The following is a 24,465-nucleotide window of genomic DNA, read 5'->3' as shown; positions in this document are numbered from 1 at the left end:
ACAAAAAGATTATATTCTTGTGGAGGGAAAGGGTGAGACAGATCCAGAAGGACAAATTAGGTCTTTTGTGAATCAGATTACCTGCTTTGGAATATTATCGTCTAGCAAAAGCTGTTCTCATGGTTTCGGTTGATGTTCAGTTGTTTTATACTCGGCTTTCCGGCAGGTCCCAATGATCCATTCGTGCTCATCATCACCTAAAAGAGAGAGAAAGAAATGCCAACTATCACCATGTCCGACCTGCTTTTTGCATCACTGGGTTGCAGCTCAAATAAGCAATTTTGCCTTTGAGAAATAAATCTGTTTTTAGCCAATGGCATCTCTTAGAATACAGTTTGTTTTCTTTAAAGGACCGTGTGCTGTTCTGTTGGAATCTGACAAGGCAGGAGGTGCTGGATCTTTGGCAATGACTCTGATTATTTGTCTGTTTGATAAGATTAACTTGGGTGAAACGATGAGATTTACAAGTATATATTTTATATTTTGACTTTCTGGCAGATGTGCAGGAGATTACGTTGAAACTATCAGAAATGAAGATACATTTTTTAAATTCTGTGTCTGCATTGCTTGTCGGTTTATGAAAAGTGAAGGTAAAGCAAAATCCATAGGCAAAGGCTGGGTTCTTGTCTTCCAGCTTTTCCTTCAGTGCTGTTTTTGAAATGTGTGTTATGCCAGGTATCGATAAGCAGATATAATGGCTGATAGATATGTTAGAGCATCTTTTGTGTCCCTTGTTAGTATTCACGTCTGTCATATTTATTCTCAGAGCATAATGACAGTGTGGAAAGAAAAAAAATCAAAGACAATGTAGGAGAAAACAATTGTGCAGCAAAGTTTGAATAGAAATCTTGTGTATGATTGGAAAAAAATAACTTGGCAGATGTTAATATGTGGCTTCTTAATTCTGGGGATTTAAACAGTCCTGTCTCCAAAAACCGTTCTACAGCCTTTTCTTTTGTGTTTGTGTCAGGGAAAAGAGATCAGTGCAGAGCAGGAGAAGCAAACTTCAAAAAGCCTTGAAAACCAAAATCCAAGTATTACTTACAACAATACCTGTATTTATTTTTCTATAAATGAAATGTAGTAGAGCTGCTGCTTGTGTTTACCACTGTCTTAGCAAATTCACATCAGCTGCCTGGGATGTGTATTTCTAACCTGCCTCCATTTAAATTTTAAGGGGTTTGTAGCAGCCCTTATTACCTGAAAGAACAGATGATTGTGGGCAGGATGGAGCCGAGGGGGCTGCAATCTCAGTGCTGGGACCATTGCTTGGCATGGCACCTAATCCCATTTATTGTATTTACACAGCCGCCCTGCTCAGCTGGGCTCCCTGCCTAGGTAGAAAGAAGCATGTTGGTGCTTGCGAGGAGACCCATTTTCATGGGGATCTTGGACCTTTAAGGGAAAGCGACACAATAGCATTAGAAATGCAAAATGTAGGAAGGTCCTGGGCACAAAGTTGTGCTGATCTGAGAAGTGAAAGTTCAGAGAAGGGTGTGTGACAAATTAGGTCTGATGCACAAGTCTCCAAGCTTGGGGGTTACTCTTCTTGATTGCGGTGGGGTTTGACTTATCCACTTTGTCTTTCCTTTTTATATATGTATATATTTTTTCACACTGCGCTCCCTTTCCTCTCATTCCCGTTGCAGAGAGTTGAGCGCTGGCCTTGGCTCCTGCCAGGGTGCCGCTGGCCGGCAGCTCTGGTGGCATCCTGGCCACCACCTGTGCCCAGGCACCATCCCTTGGCTGCAATGGCACGTTTCTTGTTTGGGTACAAGCCAGCAGAAAGCAAAACGCTGAAAAATAAGCTAAAAGGGAAATGAAGAAGATGCGCGCTGAATTTCGCTTAAAGACCAGGCAATGCTGGCAGAGGCAGCGATTCCACTGAGGGCTGCGGCAGGAATGCAAATGCGGTCCTTAAGCTTTCTTAAAAACAACATCAAAGCCGTAATCAATGTGCTGGCTTTTGTTCTATGCACTAGGTGTTCCGGCGCAGTAATGATGCCATCACGTGAGCCTCGGCTGGAACAGATATTGTCCAGCCTCGCTATCTCTGGGATTTTAGCTGGAAGCACCTTAACTGGAAAAAAAGAATATATAGTTTATCTGAGCTTGTAATAATTGCAAGAAAATGAAACTTTGTCTATTTGTGCCATGGTGTGGGAATAAGCAAAACTTCCAGGTGCTGTACATCTGCACCCTCGCTGGTGTTTGGGTGCAGATGCATGGGGCTCAATGAGTGCCAGCAATGGCCAGCCTGCCTCCCCAGGGCAACCACAGCGCCCGCCGGCGGAGCCGCGCGGAGGAGCCGAGAAAGGCAGACGCCAACTCGCTTTGCCCAGATTGTTTCCTTCTGTGCTGCGTGTTTTCCTGCTCTCCGAGGAAAGCACACAAGGCAGGTTGCTCTAAGGATTTTAGCTCCCTGGACCCATCCCAAAACGTCTTGGTTCATGCAGTGATGTGATCCCGTGCAAATTAAATACATGTTGGTAAGCGCTGCTTAACATGCATGTGGTTTAATCAGATGCAAAAGCTGAATGAGCTATATGAATTTCAACTTTCTATAGGAGAAGGAAAAATAGATGTAATGACTCACTATTCCAAAAAATACCCTAAAGCAATTCTGCAGAGCTGGGGGCCGAGGCGGGCGCACCGCACTACTGCTCCTCGCACCGCGCAAGGGGAAACGGGAGAATGATCCAGCACAAGCCCAGGGACGAGAATGGCTGCAGGGCTAGCTGTGCGAGAAGAGCCAGGGAAATATTAGAATGTAAAGAGTTAAGCTATGGTAAAACATACTTTTGCTACACTAAAGAAGACTGGTTGATAATTACTGTAGTTTTAGGGCTATTTGAATCAGTGCAGCTGCAACCTCTTCAGTAGTAACCCCTGAAACAAGACAAACTGGGTTTATTGTACTGAACAAGTCTTAAAGCTCCTCCCTGATTGTTAGTAATTGGCAGCAATGGACTTAACAGCCTCTTGACTACCCTTTTTACACTCTACCTGACTGTGCAGCTAACAATTTAAATCACAGATGCCGATCCCTCTTTGTGGCAGCTGCTTGTTAACTACACGTTCCTCTCTTTCTGTCACTGGCTGCTTCCATAACCCTGCAACACCAGGGTTAGATTGGAGAATCACATTTCATCAATATTTAAAATGGAATTAAACCTTGAAGTTTGATTAATGCTACCGGATAGTGAGTTGTAATTACTATTTTGCAAATTGCAATTGTTTGAATATGTTAATATGATTGTCTAAGCACATCTTCACCTTCAGAAGTAATTTTCCTTTTAAAAAGATTTGAAAAAAAAAACCCCACCAAACTCTTTAATCAGTGGTAAATTATCACCCTGTGCACAATTAGGTGGTGTGGGGCTCTCCATGTTGTGCGCTGAATTTTGTGTCAGCATGTTTATCTTTAAAAGTTTATCCATTTTTTTAGATTTTCCTCAGTAGAATATACATTCATGGAGCAGACTTTGCTGAAGACCATTGACCACCTTGATATTTGAAGGTAAAGGAAAAAAGCTTTGTCTGAAAATGTTATTGCAATGTGCTGTATCCCTATTCAGTTAGTAAAGGTTATTTCTTCCAAAGTTAATGAAATATTGTTATCATGACATATCATTGAAATCTTGAAACAGAGACAGTGAGAGATTTGAATGTATGAGCTGTTAGAATACATGTGAGTATTGACTGATTCTTTTGAATTATTTCCTTCTGTCTCAGTCAAAACCAAGAACAGTTTTCTAGCACCCACAAGACATATTTTGAATATTGTGGGCCAGCCCCTCAGCCAGCCCAAACCGGGCTAGCTTCTTTTTAATTTTGGTAATTAATGCAGGCTGTTTTCGTTAAGCAGGCAGAGGCATCGGAGCCGGCCCCTGGACATGGGCTGCACAGACAACAGGTCAGTCTGGATAGAGGCCTTTTAGGCAAATAAGACCCGACTAAATCAGTTGGTTGTCCTATGTTCCTGTAAGTAGCCCATTTCAAAATTTGTTCTTCTCAACAATTATTGCTTTGCAAGTTTCTTCCTTGGTTTGAGCGGCTTTAGCGGAAGCTCCAAACTCCCCGTCCAAACAGGGGTCTGTTGAAAATGCTGGTAGGTGTGTTCCACAGCGAGCTCAGGCTGCAGCCCGCCTAAATCAGTGCATTTCTGCTCAACATCTCTGCAAAACGAAACCACTTGTCTCATTTTCAATGCGCAGTCTAGGAGTAGTGGCAGAAGAGACTTTCCCAGCTACGCGCTGCAGATTTATCTCTCAGCCGGGATTAGAAACAGCTGAAAATTCAGGGTGGGCTTGCTTCAGTGTGCTTCCAAGGGACGACATGAAAATACACTGTAATTTAGGTGCATTTAATCTTCCTATATTAAATGCATATTGCAAGGTTTAGAATGATTTGCTTGGAGCTATTGCATTTCTGCGTTGCTTGTGGCAACCTCAGCCACGAGCGACCCCTGAGGACCCTGCACCCCAGGTGCCGGCCGTGGCTCGCGGGAGCCGGTGTTCACAGCAGACAATCCTTGACCGAGAGCGGTTTCCTCTCTGTTTGCAGAGGGCCAAGCACACACAGACCATTGTAAACAACAGTATCGTTTAATTCTTTCGCGTGCTGGGCTCCTCCCATCACCCGCAGCGCCGTTTATCGCGTTCTTCCACTGCACAATTCCCCTGGCGTGTGATAGCATCTCGGCCGTGGATCCTGCCTGGCACACCCCTCTCATTTCCACCGCCCTCTCGCGTCCCCAGCACCACTTTCCTTACTGCACCTGACTCCACCAACATCGGGGCTGGCAAGAAAATGGAAAATACATTTCCAATTAACCTTTGCTTCCACCCACAAATTCTCAGCCTTCCATTTACTTCTAATTACTGTAATTCCAAAATGGCCCCCAAATGAACTTTCCATCTCTCCTAAATTTTGTTTTCACATGAACTGTATAGTTGAATATAAGTGCCTATAAGACTTGTGTGTAACCTATTTAATGGATACACAATAGGATGGCCGGCACACAAACAAAGGTGTTATTCTTGGCATGCCACTATTTGGAATTGAAATTTTCACAGTTTTTTTTTAAGACCAGGAAGCCACAAGGGACAATATATCTGCAAAAGCTATAGCTACCGAAATTATTGTAGTAACTTATATCACAATGCATATATTATTATTATCATTGTTGGCTACAGTCTTGAATATAAATAATATTGACTCATTTCTATATAAAAATATATTAAAAGAGCATATGATGGGTAGGAGAATTGGTCCAACATTTAAAAAAGTGTTTGGGGTAGAGTAAGAATAGACATGAAGCTACTTCTTGTAGGAGTCTGGGGTCTTTACATGAGATAGACTCCGCTTCCTTCTGCCATCTCCACTTCCACACCCATTGTTTGCCTTCCCCCCAGCAGTCCCAGTTGGACACTTGCTGATGTGCTGTCTCCCCTCTGTTTAAGATCCGGCTCCTCGACTCATTGATTTGTTAAGCTTGGGAGATTATTTAGGTCCAAAGCTCTCACCTCAAGACAAAAGCTCTCCAACCAAAAAATAGGAAGAGATGGATGAGCGACACTTGGAGATCCAGATGAAAGAGCTATGATGCCGTTTCTAACCTTTCCCTTAATGTAATATTTTTCAAATCTTCTGACTGTTGTAGAAGCAGTGGGTCTGGAAAGCAAGAACCGGCAAACTGGAATTGTATGAATGTGGGCAAAAAAACCCCCATGTCCTGGGCTGGACATAAGAGAAAAAAGTGTGTGGGAGATGGAGGAGACAAGATCAAGAATTGAAGTTGTACAGACTTGCGTGGAGCTTTGTGGGCAAGGAAAACAAGCTGAGTGCCACGGTACACAGAGAAAATATGTCTTGCAATGGTGTTTTGGAGGAATATGAATCAAAGAGGCCAGAGAAAGGAGTTAGCAGGAAAAAGGACAAGCACTTCAGCTGTTTTGGGAACAGCAAATGGCTACTCACAGTTGTGAGCTCTACTGTTGTAAATGGAGAGTAGTATTGGCTCTCTGCTCTACAAAACCCTGCTTTCAGAAAGAAGTTTGTCAGCCAAAGCAAAGAGAAAAAGATCAATGGATTGCAAGAAACAGCATTTAACATAAAAATGAGTAAAATTTACAATTCAGTTAACTTGTTAGATGTTAAAAAATCAGCAAACAATAGACACAATTTGTTTTGTTCAGAGCCCAGAGGTAGAGACCAAATCCTCTAAATTAATTTCTGCAAAAGCTGGGTTTTTTTTCCAAACAGGTCTGGATCCTATTCGTTGTAGAATATACTGATTACCAACTATTTTTAAGAGCTTTACACAAACATTATTTCTTTTGTTGTGTGAAATGCAGAATCAGCCATCTGGCAAATGCCCCAGAGCTAAAATCTTTTACATGACATATAATTCAAAATGATTAAATATACAACAGAAAATAGCTATAGCATTGCACTTAAAATAGCATGAACTTTTACTGCCGATCAAAACTGATTTCTTTAGCTTAACAAGTATCCAAAGAACAATTATTTGAAGAGCTTTTAAGAGTTTCAATATGTAGGAACTAAACCTCATCTAAATTCAGTATCTTAAGTCAAATAAAAAAGAAACAAATGTACAAAAGATTAAATGGTCCTGCGTTATAAGTAGACATTTAAATCTATGGGAAGCTAAATTCATTCGAACAAAAATACTATATTCCCTCTGTAAGTGTGTTGCTGGGGCTCTCCGCTCCTTTGCTAAGGGCATCTGCCAAAACAACTCCGACATTCTTAGGCAATGAGCAGGGACCAGCCTGGAATCAGTGTTCATCCCCTCCCTCCATCAGCAGAACGGGCAGTTTCAAAGAAGAACGGGGAATAAAGCTCCGTGCACGATCCCCAGGAGCAGTCAATCTTTCTTCCTGCACCACAGCCGACTTGAAGTTAAACTTGCTGTCTTCTTTCCAGAAATACTCCAGGCCTGAAAAATTGCCAGGTCTTCATCCCACACCCAGTTCTCCAGTAGTTTATGAGAAAGAGCACGCAAACATCTGCATGTATTTGGGGTACACGAGGGTAGGTACAGAAATATTACCCTGTGCAATTATTGAGCGGTTATGGCTCTGTTTCTCAACTACATTTTTCAGACAAGTCTACATTTCTCAAAAAGCACTCGGTGCAAGTCAGCTCTGAGTTGTAAGACAAAAACGTCTAAATGTAGGAGATTTATCTCATGGATTTGCACGCTTGGATAAACCCAGAATGGATGAATATGTCGTTGTGCACTTTCAAAAAATTTTGCTTCTAAATTCTTGCAGACCAAGTATAAGAATCTTCATGCCAAGGTAACAACGTGAGGAAACTGTACTACAGTCTGTGATTACTAAGGCTCAGAATTAAAATGGCTTCGCACCCTTGCCTGTGGAGTTGGGTCAGCCTCGCAACCCAGGGACGTCAGACATTCTAACCCCAGACTTTTCTAAACTATAATAAAATAATGTTCTTGAATCTTGACCTTTTCAGCTCATAATGACTCCTGAAGCAGCAGGATTTTTCCTGCTGCTTTTGACAAGACTTCCAGGCTTGTAGAAATCCCAAGCTGATTGCTGGCTGGCTTGGCATTGCAGCAACACCAAAAACTCTCCTCCTAATAAGACGCTTGTCCTGGTTTTCCTGGCCTAATCTTGCTCTTAATAACACGTGTGTTAATTCAGTTACCTGCCTGAGCTTTCAGGGTAAAGGCAGGCTTTGTGTCTTTTCTATGATTTAACCCATCCTGGGGAGAACCAGAAGAGAAACAGAGTGATTTTCATCATAAGTGTCTTTGCTTTTCATCAGCAGAGAGGTGACCCAGGCAATCTCCTGTAATCTCTCCGTGCTAGTAGAAGAAAATTCCTACTGCTGACTGTATTTTCTCTTTGAAAGCTATAGGCTTCTTTGATGTTTGGGGTCCTAAAACCTGAATGTCTCTGCTCTCCTTGTACCTCCCTGCTTTGCATTAAAAATAACATCAGATATTTTCTACTTTTCACTGACAAACTGGGAAATCTCGCCATCTCTCTTTTTGACCAAACACGGTTACAAAGGTGCCAGGAGTCCTATTTCTGGAAAGAAAAAACATGTAATAGCCCTAGTGAAACAGGAGTCTAGTACTAGCATCTATTCAAAACAAACAACCTATCTTCTTACAAATGAGCATTCCTATTCTTATTTATGTGTCCAATTTCGCGTACTTCACAATACTGGAAAAAAAGAAAAGATTGAAGAACACATGGAGAATCAAGAGAAATTTGAGCATCCCCAAGGAAACAGAGGTTTAGGGATGGAGCAATAACTGCAGGACTGTAATGAGAATTTGGAAAACTTTGCTAGATAAAAACGCTTAAGAAAACTGTTGCTGTCATTTAATTCCCTGGGCCTGATTATGTTTTCACGATGGGCCTTTGCACTGCTTTAGCAGTAAGAGCTCGTTGAGTAAATGAGGATCAGACCTCCACGCTCGCGAAGAGCAAGGCTTGCCAGATTCACCAGGAGCCTCCCCGGTGCTCCACACACGCTCATCTGGACAAAGCAGCGAGGAGAGCAAACTCGGTGGTTTCAAATGGCGTCTCTTATTTTCTGGAGTGGTACCGGGACGCTGCCCGCTTGGCCGCGGGCCGGTGCCAAGGCCGCGCGCTTCCTCGCCCTCCTTCCCAAACAAACCAGGAACAATCAGAAATGGCTCCGTCCCAGGGTGAAAGGTGAGAACCGGAGCGCTCTGAACGCCTGCTGCCAGACCCGAGGAAGATCGTGTCATTTTGGTAAACCTGTCAAGCTGTTGTAAGAACTTCCTGAATGCTTCCTACCATCTGCTTTTGATGCTTTCAAGACTTGGCTGGAAGCCTGGAGGTTTTCCTGCTCCTTCCTGCCCAACCTATAATGGAGCAATTCTGGATCTGTTCCCTGTCATCCCAGCCTCTTCCTCAGTTTCTTCTGCTTACAGCTGGCGTTTTTTCTCCTCTCTTTTTTTTCCTCACCGCAGTGGCCTTGTGTCCTGAATCATCTCTCCTGGGGCGGTAAGAGTTCCTCTGATGTCGAGCAAGTGCCGGGCTTTTCAATTGTGTTCGTGTTCTTGAGAGGAAGGGTCTGGCCCACACGACACATTCCTCCTTCACACTCACATCAACAAGTTTAACTTTGTGTACAGGGCTCTCAATGGAACCGCCATGCAAAGCACCTCTCCAACAGCTCCATGGGGCTGCACGCCGCTCCGCTTAGCAAATATTGATTGATATAGTTTGTAGGGTTTGAGATAAATGTCATAAAGGACAATGAGTTCAAAGAACAGATTAAAAAACAATAAATTGAATTCCAAGGCGTTCCCTCCTGTCCTAATCTGTGTAGGTTCCTGTGTTTTTGGAAAGCATGGTGCTTATCTTCCTCATCAGTAGGCCCACTGCATTCCAGTATTTTGGATCAATGCCATTTGTAATAATCTAGATCAGTTTTTATTCAACGTTTATAAAACAGGCCATGTATCATAGGGTATATTTTATAGCAGATGGTATCTCCGATTCATTTAACCCCCCTTCACTTCCCTCCTCCAGTATCACAGTGTATACATATAAAAGCTCCTGAAAGTTGAGCTGAGCAGAATTTTTTCAACAAATAGTAAATCCACGGAAAAAATGGAGATTCCAAGCAACAAAACTGTTAAACTGAGTCACACTGAAGTGGAAACATTCTGTCTTCTGCAATCACCAAGTGTTGCAGTTTGGACATTAAGGAGACAAAAAAAAAAGTGGGGTGGGTGGATGGGTGCTTTCAGAAATAATTTTAATTTTTAAAAAATCTGCACTAAAAAGGTGATAAACACAAAGGTTAAACAGCCAGAACACAAAGCGCTTTTTCAAGTCAGATTACACTTTTGGAGTTGTCTCACTTCTGTGTGTTTTTAATTTGAAAAGTTTCTCTTTTGGCTTGATGAGAACTAATTCGCCCTGAGGCTTATTAATTTGAGTATTGATCACAACACTCAGTATTTGCCAGACTCTGCCTAGAACACAGCCCTACAGGGTGACAAGAAAGCTCCCTGTTCAGCAAGGTATTTTGACACAGCCCTCAGACCCATTTCAATAAAATGGTCTCTTCTAACATTTAGAGATAAGCACAAGCTTAAGCCCTTTGCTGGTTCAGAACACGGAGTTTATTCCCTTTCAGGATGGGTGATGTGCACCTTACAGCCACTCCCTTGCCTGAGATCATCATGGGAGAGACTCAACATTTTCCTGAGATTAACATACCAAACGGTAATAAAATACATTTATTTATATCTGCTTGGGAATACCTCATTGTAATTTTGCAAAATATGATTTATACAACTCTGGGGATACAGAAATCACTGATAAAAATAAATAGGTAAAAAATATTTTAGGTCGGTGATAACAGAATCAAATCATGGACTTCTAAAATGTCTTACATCTAATCACGCATCCCAGAACATAACATGACAAATAAACCCATCTCAGTTTACCTTGCAGAAGAAGTGAATCATACCTGCGTTTCTCAGAAACCTGAGTTTGTAGTCAACAACAACCCTGGTTTCAGGATCATAGAATCCATCACCACAGTCGTAACATCCTTGTGGGATATTTCGGGGAGGATCCAGATTTGTAAGCTGAGAAATGCCTAAAGAAAACAACAACAACGAAGGGTTTGCTTTATTTTGACCTTTAATTTTGCATTTGTGCCTTTGATCAAGATAACTAACAAATATTGCATTTCCACTGCATTTACTATAAAAACAATGTGGTTACCTTACAATAAATTGTATGAAACTTTTTGCCAATTTTGAAGATAGAGAAAATGAAAATGGAAAAATCCATACACTGAAAGTGTGTGATAAAAAGATATCACTTTGATTTCCTCATTCACAGTCCTGTGATTCAGCCCACTGAGCGAACATTACACATCTGACCCCAAACTCCAAAACGGGGCCAGGGGACTTGCTGGCCTCCCAGCACGGCTACACGTCATCGCCAAAATATCCTGTCTATAAAGAAGAGTATTTTATGTATTACATTATGTACTTTAGTCACTTGTTCTTTATAAATATTTTCACCTTTTGACTACAGGCAAACAGCAATATTACAAAGGTCTTTAGCAAAAATATAGACTGGACACAAATGTTTATGTTGGTATCTACTAAAAAGCTACGTGGGACCGACGCATTCAAACTTTATTTGATCTTCTGGATGTAAATGAATTGCTTTTGCTCAAGTTTTCTATATTAAAAGCACACTGCTAATGCAGTGAGGGCAAGATGTATAAAAGGGTTAATGAGGATGTCAAAAGCTGTGGATAACAGAGCCCGGTCCTGCGGGTCGTCACTCGAGAAGAGCCCACGCGGCCGTTGGGCGCTGCTGGAAGGGGGTGTCAGCATTCTTCTGGCAGCGTCCGACGGCCGGGCCTGAAATTAGCCAGAGCATTTCTGCTCCATGTTACTCATGTAGCCAAATTAATCTTTCTTAAGCAAAGTTGTTAGTTTAATTCCTTCCAGACTCTCAGGATCGCAAACGCAATTCAGTACCTGCTGGTTTAAGACCAAAACAGATTTCTGTGTAAAATCTTCTGTCGTAGCCGTCACAGTAATGCCATTTTTTATCTTCGTATTTGAGACCATCTGCAAAAGTGTATTTCCCCTGCAAAACATGTTCAAGCACAGAGTTAATAAACATGATGGATGGGTCGAGCATGAGCAGGGCCGGCGTTCCCGCTGCCAAAACCGCGCGTTGGCTGCGCACGGGTCTGCGCGGCGCTGGGAACCGCATCTGCGGGATGCCCGGCCCCGGGCGGCGCTGGGAACCGCATCTGCGGGGTGCCCGGCCCCGGGCGGCGCTGGGAACCGCATCTGCGGGGTGCCCGGCCCCGAGCGGCGCTGGGAACCGCATCTGCGGGGTGCCCGGCCCCGGGCGGCGCTGGGAACCGCATCTGCGGGATGCCCGGCCCCGGGCGGCGCTGGGAACCGCAGCTGCGGGGTGCCCGGCCCCGGGCGGCGCTGGGAACCGCATCTGCGGGGCGCCCGGCCCCGAGCGGCGCTGGGGACGAGATGTGCCGAGGGGACCCAAAATTGGCTTGGCTGAGAAATCCGCTTATTTCAGCTCAAAACCTCCCCCGCAGCGTGGTCTGCGGGCGGGGCCGCTCCGCGGTGGTGGGGTCCCCCAGCCCGGGGTACCTGCGTGGGCACCCCGCGGTGCCAGAGCGCCCGGTAAGAACCGCCGTCGGGGAACAGCAGCTCCCCCTCTCCGTGAAACATCCCGTCCTTCAGCTCGCCCCGGTACTCGGTGCCCGTCGGCAGCGTGTAGGAGCCCTGTCCCTCCATCCTGCAGGAGACAGCGCGGTCGGGAGGGGCCGGGCGGGGGCAGCCCCGCTCCCCGCCGGGCCCACCTGCCGCGCACGGTGCCGCCGCGGTAGCGCCCGCCCGTCAGCTCCATGGCTGCCCGGCCCGACGGCGCGGCAGCGTCTCCATGGCAACGCCGGGGCGCCGCGGGGACACAAAGCTCCGCCCCCCCCGCCCCACGGCCCATGCGCGCTGCCCGCCCCCTCCGGCGGCGCATGCGCGGTGCGGCGGGCGCTGGGGGACGCTCAAGGAGAGCGGCGCCGCCATGCCCGGCTCGCTGCAGGTGCCCTCGCTGGAGGAGCTCGATGTGCAGGAGGTGAGTGAGCGCCCACGGGCCCTTCCCTTCCCCGCGGGCAGCGCCGGGCCCGGCCGCCCCACTGCCGCTGTGCCCCGCTGCAGGTGACGGTCAGCTCGGCCGTGCTCAAGGCCGCCGCGCACCACTACGGCTCGCAGTGCGACCGGCCCAACAAGGAGTTCATGCTGTGCCGCTGGGAGGAGAAGGACCCGCGGCGCTGCCTGCGGGAGGGGCGCCAGGTCAACCAGTGCGCCCTCGACTTCTTCAGGTGAGCGGGACCCCGCTGCCCCGAGCGGCGCCGCCCGGGGCCCTTTCGGGGTCCCCCGGGGCCGGTTCGGGCTCTCCCGGTGCACGGCGCCCTTGCCGGGCTTTGTTATTCCAGCGTTGGCAGCCACTCGGGTTAATTCAAAATGCCGCCATCACGATCTTCAAACTCTTTATTATCGCTTTTCTAACTCTTGGGGGTGGAGGCCGTGTGCGTTGTGTTTTGTGTATTTATGTGTGAATCTATCCTTTTGTGTGTGTCTCTGCGGTGTCTGCTCCAGAAGTGTGTTGCCCTGGGTTTTGGTTGGGTTGGCAGGGGGTGGTGGAAGGTTTTGCTGCTTCTCCACCTGGTGACTGTGTTACGAATACCAGGAAACCCACCCGAGCTTTGCCCCATCTGCCCTTGCTGTTTCACATTATTGTGAAACTTTGATTAAATGCACCATTTGCCTCTTCTGACCAAAACTGTAGACCCAGGGCATGTGCCAGTATCATGTTCTTAAGTCACTAGTAAAAAGCTTCGTTAATTAGCTCAGAGCATGTCCACTTCTAGTATAGCAGCTATCAGTCAGAGAAACTTGTGTTCTAAACACATTTTCTTGAGCTCGAGAGGTCAAATTAATTTGGAAATATTAGAACATCATATAATGTACACTAAATTGTTTTGCAAAACAAGGATCTCATAGGGAGAAGCTGTGTGCATCAACCTAGCAAGAATACCTTCCACACATTGGTCATTACTATCCCTACTTGTACCTACGATACAAATTTTACTGCTATTGGTAGGAAGTTCTGTTTATAATACTTCAAATACTGACTTCTTTCTGTGATCTCTTACAGGAAGATTAAGACGCACTGTGCGGAGCCGTTTACCGAGTACTGGACGTGCATTGACTATACCAACTTGCAGGAGCTCCGTCGGTGCCGAAAGCAGCAGGCGGTGTTTGATAACTGCGTGCTGGAGAAGTTGGGTTGGGTGAGACCTGATCTGGGAGACCTCTCTAAGGTAACTTCACACCTTCCTGATGGGAAAGTCACGTTCTTCTCTCCCTTCTTATGGGCATTTCATCCGGACCAGGGTGCAAACTTCTCCCAGCCAGAAGGTGATTCATGAACTCAACACAGGACACTTGTGGACTTTACTAGAAGTCAAGACTTTGTCAGCATTCTCCAAAAGACTTGCGTTTTTCTTAGACAATGCTTCTTTTTTGCTTTTCCTAGCACAGAGACCTTTCCTTTAGCAGTGAAGTTCACACACATTGGAACTATTGTTTGCTTAAGAGAGAAATGTCCCTCCCTGCCCCCTTTTTAAGTACTCTGGAGACAGGAGCTTTCATCAGATTAATAATGTGTCCTTAGCGTCGTTTGGTACTTATTGGTAGTTCTTCCTTTAAGTTCTGACTCAATCTAGCTTTTCTATTAAATACTGTGAGGAGTCATATCACTTCTTTTTTCTTTTCAGGTTACAAAAGTGAAGACAGACCGTCCTTTGCCCGAGAATGCCTATCACTCTAGGCCTAGACCAGAGCCGAACCCACCCATTGAAGGAGAGCTGAAGCCGTCTCCGTTCGGCAGTCGGCTCTTTTTCTGGTCCTGGTAAAGTGGGCAGACTGTGCTGTAACCGAAGTGCAAAGATTTATTGCTTGCAAATGTAAATTGTCCAGTATGCGTTGGGTATGAGTTTAATGATTAAAGATCCCCAAACTGTTATATGGCTTAGTATATTTCTTTAAACATACTCACACATCATAGCAACCAAAAAAAATGTGATTCCCTGTTTTGCACAGTGCTCTCTGCAGTCATACAGGCCTTAGGGCCATCTTAACACTAATGTCAGGTGCTTGATAGTAACTTCCAGGCTTGTCCAAGATTTATATAATTGTAGCTGAGTCTTTGACGACTGTTTCAAACAATCACAAACTGGCGTGAGACTTTATTTACTGGGTGGGAACACTGTCACTTGGATCAAGGAGACTTTCAGAACAAAGACGTTAATGTTTTCCCTTAGTCTTGCAACTGATAATTGTGTATTTTTTTTTTTCCGAGGGACTCCTTTTGTATAGGTGTAACCTAAAATCTGTCTCAGAATGAGGTTTTAGTCTGAATCTGTGGCATTTGCTGGGTACCAGGTCAGTACTGATTCTGACACAGGTTCTTGTTCTCCCAGCTGCTTGTTCTTCATGCAGGTGGGTTAGTTGCTTCCATTAAAAAAATAAAAATATTGGGAGAACACAAGGTACTTCATCAGGAAGATCACACTACGTTTTCAACACCTTCAAGGAAAAATTACCCCCTAGAGGATCTTCGTGTCCCATTAAGCGGTGTAAGAAGGTGGCTTGTCTTCTGTCTCAAGGCCCTGACCCGAGGAGTTTGGAGCAGATCCTGCCCATTGTTTCACTATGATATTCTTTTTGATAGAGGCGTAAATCAACTTTATCTTTTCTGCAATATCTAAGGGTCATATGTTGCATAGGAAGTAGATCTAGACTTTCTTGCACTTCCACCCAATAGCAAGGACCTTATTACAAAGGCCAGAAGAAAAATGAATGAACTTGTTTTCACAAGCCATATGCAGCTGATCTTGCGAAGACTTGAGTCGTGCTTTGCTCCTTGAGGAGCCTAGCGGTTATTAGGGTCTGAAGAGTCACCATCTCCTTGTTTGGGGTGGGATTAAACTGTAATGGGCTGGGAGCTGCAGCATGTGTTTCTGATCCATGGAGCTAGAGGGCTAATTGTATAACGTTTATCTAAAAATAGCTCCCGCACCGTGCGGCTCACGGGCTCTCGCTGCTTTCTGCCTGCCTGTGTTGACTGGGACTCAAAGCAGGTGCTGTGACATACGTGTTTGCGTTTTAATGTATGTATCATATGGTCTTGCCAGCTCCATGTCTAAATCCGTGAGCTGGTGTGCACCTTTGCACTCCGTCAGGCCGCTGCCAGCGTTTCAGAGCAGCCGCACATCGCTGAAGAAAAATAGCCTCTTCTCTGCAGAGATTGAAATTAGGACAAGCTCGAGGTCTAATTACATTCAGCTGAGTGAGTGAAATGAGGTTTGGCCGAGTAGAGGATGAATTGTTCTGGGATGTTAACGCGTGTCACATCTGATCTTTTGTTGCTGACCTACTCCAATAGTTGGGCAACCTCGCAGAAAGACTTTTCAGATATTACTTGCTATGTTTTGCTAATAACTTACTATTGTCAGCATAATGTATGAAACATTGCACTGCCGAACATCTGCTTTTGAATAAACAGGCATGGGCATTCCAGTAGTCAGCCCCTAATCATAATTAAAGAGTATTTTTCCCATTAAATTGCTTCTGAAGAGAATGACGTGCATAAATAGGGGAGCAATTTTTTTTAAACAGCCTTTTACGAACCCCACCCTTAAGTTGGCTGGGACTGTAAGGGGGAAAATAGTGATTTATGCTGCAGCCTCAGAGCTTTAAGTTTGTTCGTCTGCTTCATGACAGCTGAATCTACTGCCTCTTGGGTCAGAGGTGGTTGATCAGTAACGACGCGTTGGCCACGTTTAAAAGCCAAAATTAACCATCTGCTCGCCTGGATTTCCACTTCAGTTCCCTGCAGGAGTGGGCCGGTGAATGTGCACAAGAGAACAGGAGAGGAGGACAATGAGGTGCTGAAGTCAAGTAGGATTCAGCTGTGCCGTGAGCTCTTCTGTCATGAACCTCTGTCTTTATCTCTTGGCTGAATCTCTGTGAAAGTGTTGCCAGATATGTTTCCTGGCGCTTTGCACAGTGCCTGCCTGTAGCTATTTCTGTTCAAAATCCCGTGGCTTTACTCAAATGTAGGTGCCCCCTTTGGAGCTGTAATGTTTTCTTGGAAACCTTAGAACAAGTGAATGTCAAGACTGAGTAAAGACCATAAAAGTATTTTTGAGGAATGTATCTTGACGTTTTTTTGGCAGATGGAGAGCAGACATGTACAGATTCAACACAGATATTTTACTGGAGATGTGAGAAGTGTTATTTGTGATGTTGTACGCTCTTAGCTCTGCCAGAGCTTCTAATCACATGTGTTGAATTAACAAAGTTTTAAGGCAGTGTCATTGTAACTTCCCACACCACGGGTTAGATCGGGCAGAACCTGCTCTGTTCTTTCACATTATGGATGGGAAGAGTGAAATCCCAGCGCAGTTTCTAATCCAGGTAAGGTGGAGCGTGCATTTCTGGTGCGGCAGAGCCGTGTGGCACCAGCACGGCAGCATCCTCCCGAAGAGCGATTCCCCATCCCACACATGGGGCGGTTTGGCGTGTCCTGCTCTCAAGGGCTCTGCTCGTGCCCGAGGTGACGGCTGGAGACGGTGCATGATCAGCCAGAACGGCCTGGAGACCCACAGCGAGTCCCGCTCTGCTCACGGCCGCCACATCCGAGCGCGTCGGGGACACAATTGGTTTTATTTAGATCTCTTGCCAGTTTCATAATCCTGTTACATAATCCATATTCTCATCCAAGCTGAAAAAGAGACTTCCAGAAGTCGTTTCAGGTGGAACGAGCCTTTCGAGCAGTTGCAAGCTGAGATTGGCTGAGGCAAAAACCATTCGTATACTCCTCTCCCTCTGCCTTCAATTGCACCATGGTCCTAGAATGGATAAATAAGGTAATTCTCTACCCCTTCCCATAAGAAAAACCCGCATCTTTATACCAAGGATTCATAATTTTAAAGACACTTTACCTTCAGAACAAGGATACTGCTATAAAGCCAGAGAAGAAATTTAGAGCTCAGGATAACTTTGCACAGTCCTTTTGAAAGCTGTACTGTGCGCTCGTGGACTGGGAGCGGTTTGAAAGCAGAACCCATACGGATATAAACAGCAGATTTAAGACTCCCTCTTGTGGCTGCATTGAGCCGATCTGGGGCGTCTGTGTGAAGATTTTGCCATCATGAAAGTCCTGAGGCTACTTCAGTATTGCAAAGAGAAACTTGATGAGGCCTTTTGTCTCTGCCACCAAATTCACTTGAACGATGAGTTTTCCTATGTATGAAAACTCCTGAATTCAGTATGAAGTGAGAGGAGGAAGAAAAATGTCTTGAAAACCTTCTGGTCACCTCAATCACATTTGATGTGACTCGAGGAAGTTAAGGCAGAGCCAAAGTAGCTGGAGCTGGTTGGGAAATCCCAGTGCAGGTTATATTTGCTCCTCTGAACCCAGAAAGGGGGTGTCCCTGGTGCGGCAGAGAGCAGGAGGGTTCTGAAACTGCAGGGCAGTGCTCGCAGTGTGATGGGCAAATGCAGCAAGCAGGTTAATTGTACCATTTAATTTCGTGTAAAAACACGTTCTTTCTTTTAATTAGGAATAGACATGACCTTACTGAATGGTCTCACTAATGCAACCTTGCCCTTCTGTTAATAGTTTTGTGTTTTTTTCATGTGAGCCCTTCTAGCTGGGGACTTGATCCGAGTCTGTTCCAAGACAGCTTCTGCACAGTCCAGCATGGTACAAATAGTACTTGGGCAAAGGGAGAAGATCTGAGAAAATACAGAGCAGCCAAGTAGAAGCAAGAAGCCTGCAGCATTATTTTGGGTGTTAAGGCGGTAACTCAGCGCAGCGAGCGCAAGGCTGCTGGAAGGGGGTGGCTCCCGGAGCACGAGGGCAGCAGCGCAGCCCACCTGGCGGCTCAGGGGCTGTGCCTGGTTTTGGTTTCTCTCTGTTTCAATGACAGGTTTCTCCACTCCCCTACGCGTGTTGCAAACCCTTGGGCCAGCCTAAGGCAGGCGTGGGCTACTCCTGTGCGCGACGTCCTTGGCGAGAGCGGGTGACGAGGAGCCGCGTCCCGAGTGCCCCAAACCTGCCCGGCTGCCCAGAGCTGCCACAGGGGCAGAAACCGCTGGGACGTGAAGAGCTTCGCTGTGCCTGACAGCATCCAGGAATACGGGCTCAAAGAAAAGAAATGAGAGCATTTCATAAGGTAAAAGCTCTTCTATCTCACCTGCATCCCAAGCATCTCCCTGTTGCTGCTGCCCTTGCTGTCTGTGAAATAGCTCGGATCACGTTTATCTGCATTTGTCTGTTGCAGATGCCTGAACAAAAGGATTCCAACCTGCGTGTTCCTGTGCTCGTGGCTGGGCTGGCAAATGCAGATGGTTCAAGTGAGTGTTTCGTTCACGCTGTGTTCTGCAGCACAAAATGGTGAACAGCTTTTGCTGTTTTGATAGGGTTTAAATTAATTTCTTCTTTCTCACCAGGGGAAATGAGGGCTGGGAAGAACGGCCATGCCTGTTGCTTTGTTAAGCTCGGCTTTGGCTCCAATTCTGGCACTGAGAATGGAAATAAAATACGGGGAAGGGGAGCTTTATAAAGAGCTATGGGTCTGCTCCCAAGTTGATAGGTTAAACCGTACAAAACACTGGCTCCGAGGCACTGCTGTAATATTTGTAAAATCAGCATGGCAGCTCTGTTAAGGGCTATGAGTCACTCTGAGGGTGGTTCAGCTTTTTATAAGTCATAGCACAGCCTTCTGCTTCCATGCAAACCGGAGCGAGGATTTTAATGGAGCCAGAATTACCCCTTTGGTTGGAGCACCGTCTGACCTCTGCTTTGTTCTCGCTGCCTCCCATTTACAGCTGCGCGGAGAGTGGAACCTGACCCATCTTTGTCTGGGAGAAAAGGACGGGACGGAGCCCTTAAACGTGAATCACATCAATTGTAACCGTTGTCCCCCTAGTCCCCGTCCGCTCCTGCTCCCGTGGTGCCCGGTGCTGCTGCGGGATGCTCAGTGCGGCCCACTCAGCTGCGGTTCTCAGGGAGGCGCTGGCGGCGGCGCTGGCCCGGCCGTGTGTGCGGCGGGAGGCTCCGCGTGTCCCCCGGCGCTGGCCCGGCCGTGTGCGCACCGGAGGCTCCGCGTGTCCCCAGGCGCTGGCCCGGCCGTGTGTGCGGCGGGAGGCTCCGCGTGTCCCCCGGCGCTGGCCCGGCCGTGTGCGCGCGGGAGGCTCCGCGTGTCCCCCGGCTCTGGCCCGGCCGTGTGCGCACGGGAGGCTCCGCGTGTCCCCCGGCGCTGGCCCGGCCGTGTGCGCACGGGAGGCTCCGCGTGTCCCCCGGCGCGGCCCCGGCGCTCGTGGCCAACCCGCGGCCGGGCCAAACAGAGGAAGGTGAGGGTCAGCGGCACAGAGCTCTGCCCAAGACGCAGGAAGCACATTTTGGCAGAGGAAAGAAATACAATGCAAGCAGGGAGGGAAACTCAGCTTCCATCCAACCCCCTCCAAGAAGCTCTTGGCTCCCTACAGCTGCTGGAGTCGTACTATCAGTTATTGGGCTCTTTATTGTTACAGGCTTTCGTGTGTTTGTTTTCTGTCTTTTGCACCAGCGTGTTGCAGAGGGGAAAGAACGGAGTAAGACGGGAGGGCAGAGCCCGCGCTGGGGGACAGGCAGCCCGGCTTCCCTTTCCTGCCCGGCACTATCTCATTGTGTGGCCTTGGGGCATGTCACCATGTCACTTCCCTCTCTGCCCCGGCTCCTCCGTGCCATGGGCTGGTTCCACCCAAATGAGCACTCTCTGCTTGTTTACTCGTCTTTGTCCTTGGAGGAGTCTTGGGGGAAGCTCTGCATGGCCAGGGCGGCACAGACCCATCGCCCAGGGGAGCTGCAGCCAAGAGAGGAGCGTTGGGGCCATCGCCCTCCCCTCCTCGCTCACACCAGCAGCTCCCTGCTGATTGAAGCGCTTTCCTCTACAGACTCTGCCCATCCTGCCCTCTCATCACAGCAGCAGGGAGGGCAGATGGAGATCCCACTGCCCGAGGGATGGGAGGTGAGAAGTGTCACACCGAGCAGCCTGGACAGGGTATTTCCCACTGAACACCACATGTGGCGTGTGGAAACGGCTACATACAGGGAACAGAGAGCAAGGCAGGGGTTACAGGAGCAAAAGTCCCCAAAACACATTTAACAGCAGTGCTTGTCCTTGCAAACCCCGCTCTGCTCCCCATCATCACTTGCTCGGAGCCTTTGTTTCTTCCAACCATGAGTGAAACCAGTCATGGGATGTTGTGTTCAGGGCATGACATAATCTGAGTCTGCGACTCCACGGGAGGAATCCTTTTGAAGATTTACTAGTCTGGCTAATTACAATAAAACAGCAAAGGTGCTGCACTCTAAATGATTCGCGGTTAGTAAGTGGGGGTTTCTGCTTTCTTGTGCTTTTGGTAGGAAACAAACCAGACCGATTCTGGGGTCGTCCATGGCCTTTTCTTTGAGGAGGGGGGTCTGTCGGAGGCGTGCTGACATTTTCACAACGCCGCTGTCCATCTCTGTGCTGCTGACAGCAGATCGTTTGATGAAAAATATAAGTCCCTTCCTTGCTCCTTTCTCTGTATGTTGCCTTTCTGCACGTCTTTAAGCTTGAGCGGTGACAATAGCCAGCAGGATTCATTTGCTGTTTGTTGACATTTTCACTCACTGATGCGCATCCCTACGTTACCCTGTGGAGTTCGGCTCGTGTCAGCTGCACAGGGATGGTTTGAGGACAGGCAGCATTAGCTGGAAATGCCCCTTCCACCCTCAATCCCTCTAAAAATGCCTATTTTAACAATAAACTTAAAATCTGCATTTGAATATCTACTTCCATGTGTAGTCCCATTTAGTTGCTATTGTCCTTAAAATATGTATTTGCTATCCATACCAGCATCTTTATCGTATTTTCGAGAGGATGTGTCATTACATCTCATCTGCGGTAAGTCCCTGGTGCCTCGTTCTCTGCGGTGGGCAGGTTCTCTGCTCCCTCTCGGTGTTCCAGCAAACCTGCCCCAGCGCTGCCCTCTCGTCTCCTGGGGGTTTCCTCCTGCCCAGCAGCTGCAGCTGGGGTGACCCAGGCTGCTGTCACATCGATGGCTTTAGCATCCACAGTTCACAGGTGTGAAATTCTGTGTGCTTGTTTAGAGCTGTGAGCAGTGAAATGTATAGAAGCGGGAAACGGATGAGAGAGGGTTCTGGGCGAAGCTGGTGGGTGGAGGTGGCAGCGTGACACCCACGAGGCTCCAAAGCCACCCAGAAGCTCCGTAACTTCAAGCCCTGTCCTGGGGTTTCTTTCAGCTGTCACAGGCCAACTGCCCCATGGATCTAAGGGGGGAAGAGCCAAGCCCCACAGGTGCTGCTGGACCCCCATGTCCACCTGTCTCCAGCATTTCCAGAGCACCAGCAGCTCCCGAGGAGCAACCAGAGCTACCGGGTCCTGGCGCCGGTCGGTGGGACGGGTGACCGGGCCCTGGCAAAGCGCTGTCGGAACAAAACTGAATTGAACTGATTCTTTTCCTCTCCCCTCGGCCTGCGAAGAAATTTTTTTCCATTTACTATAAAACATGGTCCTTAATAGTGCTGAAGTGTTCTACGTATTTTAAATAAACATGAGTGGATTTGAGCCCAGGAGGACATGAAAGAATGCAACATTTGCGGGGTACCGGCCGGCACACATGTCAGCAATTTGGCTGCCTTGTGTACTTTGGCTTTTAAAAAAGCATTTAAAAGTAAACAAATGAAGGAAAATCTGGCAGCTGGATTTCAAAGTAAATTGCTTTCAGCTGATATAGCCTGATTCCAGCTTGCTTGGGTAGTATCAAGCCGTACATATCCAGCGAGAGGAGTGAGCGGCCGAGGAGAGTGGAGGCGGGAGGGAGAACAAAAGCAGGGAAGTTCTGTGGATTTAATTCTTCCATTTCCTTCCTTTGCACTAAACACTCCCTGCCTGTCGCTGCCCTCGTGTCACACAGGCAGGTTAGTGCTTCGGACAGCAATCGGTGCTCCATCTTCTCCGGGCCCTGGTTCTGATGGGCTCTGCCTCCCTTCCATCTGGGATGGGATGGGAGTAGCAGCCATGGGACAGCATTAGCTGGCAAAGAGCTGAGCCTTGAGCTGCTCCATCAAACCCTCATCCCAACCGCTGCCCCATCCCACGGTCCCAGCCCCCGGGGACCAGCAGGACGGATCTGTCCCCCGTGGGGTCCGCGCAGGCGGGGGCTGGGGTGCTGGTTCCTGGGCCTGCCTGCCCAGGAAGGGATCACCCCCACTGGCCGAGGGAAGCGGAGCTGGAAACGGCAGAGATAACAGAGTCATGGTGGGGGCGCAGGCTGCGGCGAGGCCCCGCTCCCCCGGATGGGCCTGGTGCGTCCCTCCAAGGAGGAGACTCAGCAAATGCTGACAGATAATGACGAGGTCTCGGGCTGGACAAAGAGGGGAGGTTGCTGAGGTCACGCTTTGGCGCGGCTTTGTGCTCCTTCTGCTTTGACTTGCGTTTCCTCAAGTTTATAGAACCTTCTGCAGGTTGGTTCAATGGAAAGGGCAGAGGAAACCGGTGGGTCTCAAATCCTGGCAGCGTGGGGCTGGGGCAGGGCTGCTCCCGGCCCTGCGGCGGAGCTGGCGAGCAGGGAGGTGTGAGCGGTGGGCGCTGCGAGCTCAGGGCGAGGGCAGCAGCCGCCCAGTGTCCCCTGGGGCTGCCGGCAGTGACAGCAGCTCCCGCTGCACGGGGCTGCGAAGCTGCAGCCCCTGCAGAGCCCACGGGCCGAGCGGAGCGTGGAAAGCCCCGTGCTGCAGGTGACGCCGCGCTGGCAGAGCGCCGCCGCGCTGCCCCTCCGGCACCCGCGAGCCGGGGCGGGAGGCGGCAGGGGGGCCGGTGTCCCTGAGCAGCGCTCAGCTCCCTGCACCTCGCTGCGGATCCGGCTCTGCTCCCCAGCCACGCTCGTGGCTGCAGACGCGGCTCTGTGTGATGCACCGCGCAAGGGAGCAAGCGCTGAGAAGCTCTTGTGGCTTTTCTGCTCCATGTACCTCACCAAAGGAGCTCCCTGTCCCGGCTCAGGACTCACCTCTTGGTTCCTGGCAGCGCAGAGCTGCTGCCAGCTGTAACTTGCGAGGCGAAACCTCCTGGGTAAGCACCGCAGAAGGCAGCGGGGGCTCCGCCAGCGCCCTCGGCACAGGCGGCTGCGACGGGAGCCAGCGAGGCTGGCTGCGCCCGCGCTCCGGCACGGCGCTCATTATCCCTTGGCACAGGAGGCCCCTGGCACTGCTGTGGGGAGCTGGCAGAGCCCACACGCACCTGCCGGCACCAACGAGCTCACCGGCAATTTCTTGGCTCTCATTAGTCATTTTCTGTGCTCTTTCCCCTCTGCCATGCACATGGGCTCCAGCACCACGCTCTGGCCGGTAGCAGGCAGGGCTGCTGAGCTTTGCTCCAGCTTGGGAGGCACGTCTGCACCCTCTGGGTCCTGCCAGCTTTTATTCACTCCCTGATGTTATTTTTGAGAGTGAAGTGGCTGAGCGGGACCCCCACCCTGTCCCCCATGAGCCGCTGGGCACAGGGTCTCCTCCATGCCAGGAATGGTCACCCCGCAGCTCCTTCAGCTCCGAAACTCGGTGCCCAGGCCGGGCACGTGGGGCTGGCAGGGGGCTGGGGGGCTTTCCCCACACTGGGGGGACACAGAGGACTTGCTCTGCATCGGGGAGCGGCCGTGGGTACGAGGTGGGCAATGCCGCAGCCCTCCTGTGGCAGGATGGAAACAACTCAGTGGAGAAGACAGTTGATCTGGATGTCCCTGTGATTAAC

At 48.4% G+C, this 24,465-nt stretch overlaps 2 protein-coding genes across 2 annotated transcripts; one reads left to right on the top strand and one right to left on the bottom strand.

Annotated features, from left to right (window-relative positions):
* Positions 1-117: 117 nt before the first annotated feature.
* Positions 118-12,455, bottom strand: MORN5 (MORN repeat containing 5; the record flags this gene model as incomplete). The annotated part of the gene is made up of 5 exons (XM_082067952.1): positions 118-197; positions 10,519-10,650; positions 11,552-11,663; positions 12,197-12,344; positions 12,409-12,455. 5 exons carry the CDS (start codon positions 12,453-12,455, stop codon positions 118-120), a joined length of 519 nt encoding a protein of 172 aa, XP_081924078.1.
* Positions 12,456-12,560: 105 nt separating this feature from the next.
* Positions 12,561-14,630, top strand: NDUFA8 (NADH:ubiquinone oxidoreductase subunit A8). Its single transcript, XM_082067917.1, has 4 exons — positions 12,561-12,677; positions 12,761-12,924; positions 13,761-13,926; positions 14,383-14,630. The coding sequence occupies exons 1-4, from the start codon at positions 12,627-12,629 to the stop codon at positions 14,518-14,520; spliced, it is 519 nt and encodes a 172-aa protein (XP_081924043.1). The 5' UTR covers positions 12,561-12,626; the 3' UTR covers positions 14,521-14,630.
* Positions 14,631-24,465: the final 9,835 nt, after the last annotated feature.

This window comes from Streptopelia decaocto (genome assembly GCF_964273445.1).
Source record: "Streptopelia decaocto genome assembly, chromosome: 17".
Taxonomy (NCBI): Eukaryota; Metazoa; Chordata; class Aves; order Columbiformes; family Columbidae; genus Streptopelia; species Streptopelia decaocto.
Note: the sequence above shows the minus strand (reverse complement) of the source record. Positions and strands in the feature narration are given on the sequence as shown.

Bases quoted from the DNA above. Each gene is read 5' to 3' on its own strand.
- NDUFA8 (XM_082067917.1), top strand. From the start codon at position 12,627: ATGCCCGGCTCGCTGCAGGTGCCCTCGCTGGAGGAGCTCGATGTGCAG. The intron at 12,925-13,760 runs GTGAGCGGGACC...GATCTCTTACAG, and splicing joins TGCGCCCTCGACTTCTTCAG to GAAGATTAAGACGCACTGTG. The intron at 13,927-14,382 runs GTAACTTCACAC...TTTTCTTTTCAG, and splicing joins ATCTGGGAGACCTCTCTAAG to GTTACAAAAGTGAAGACAGA.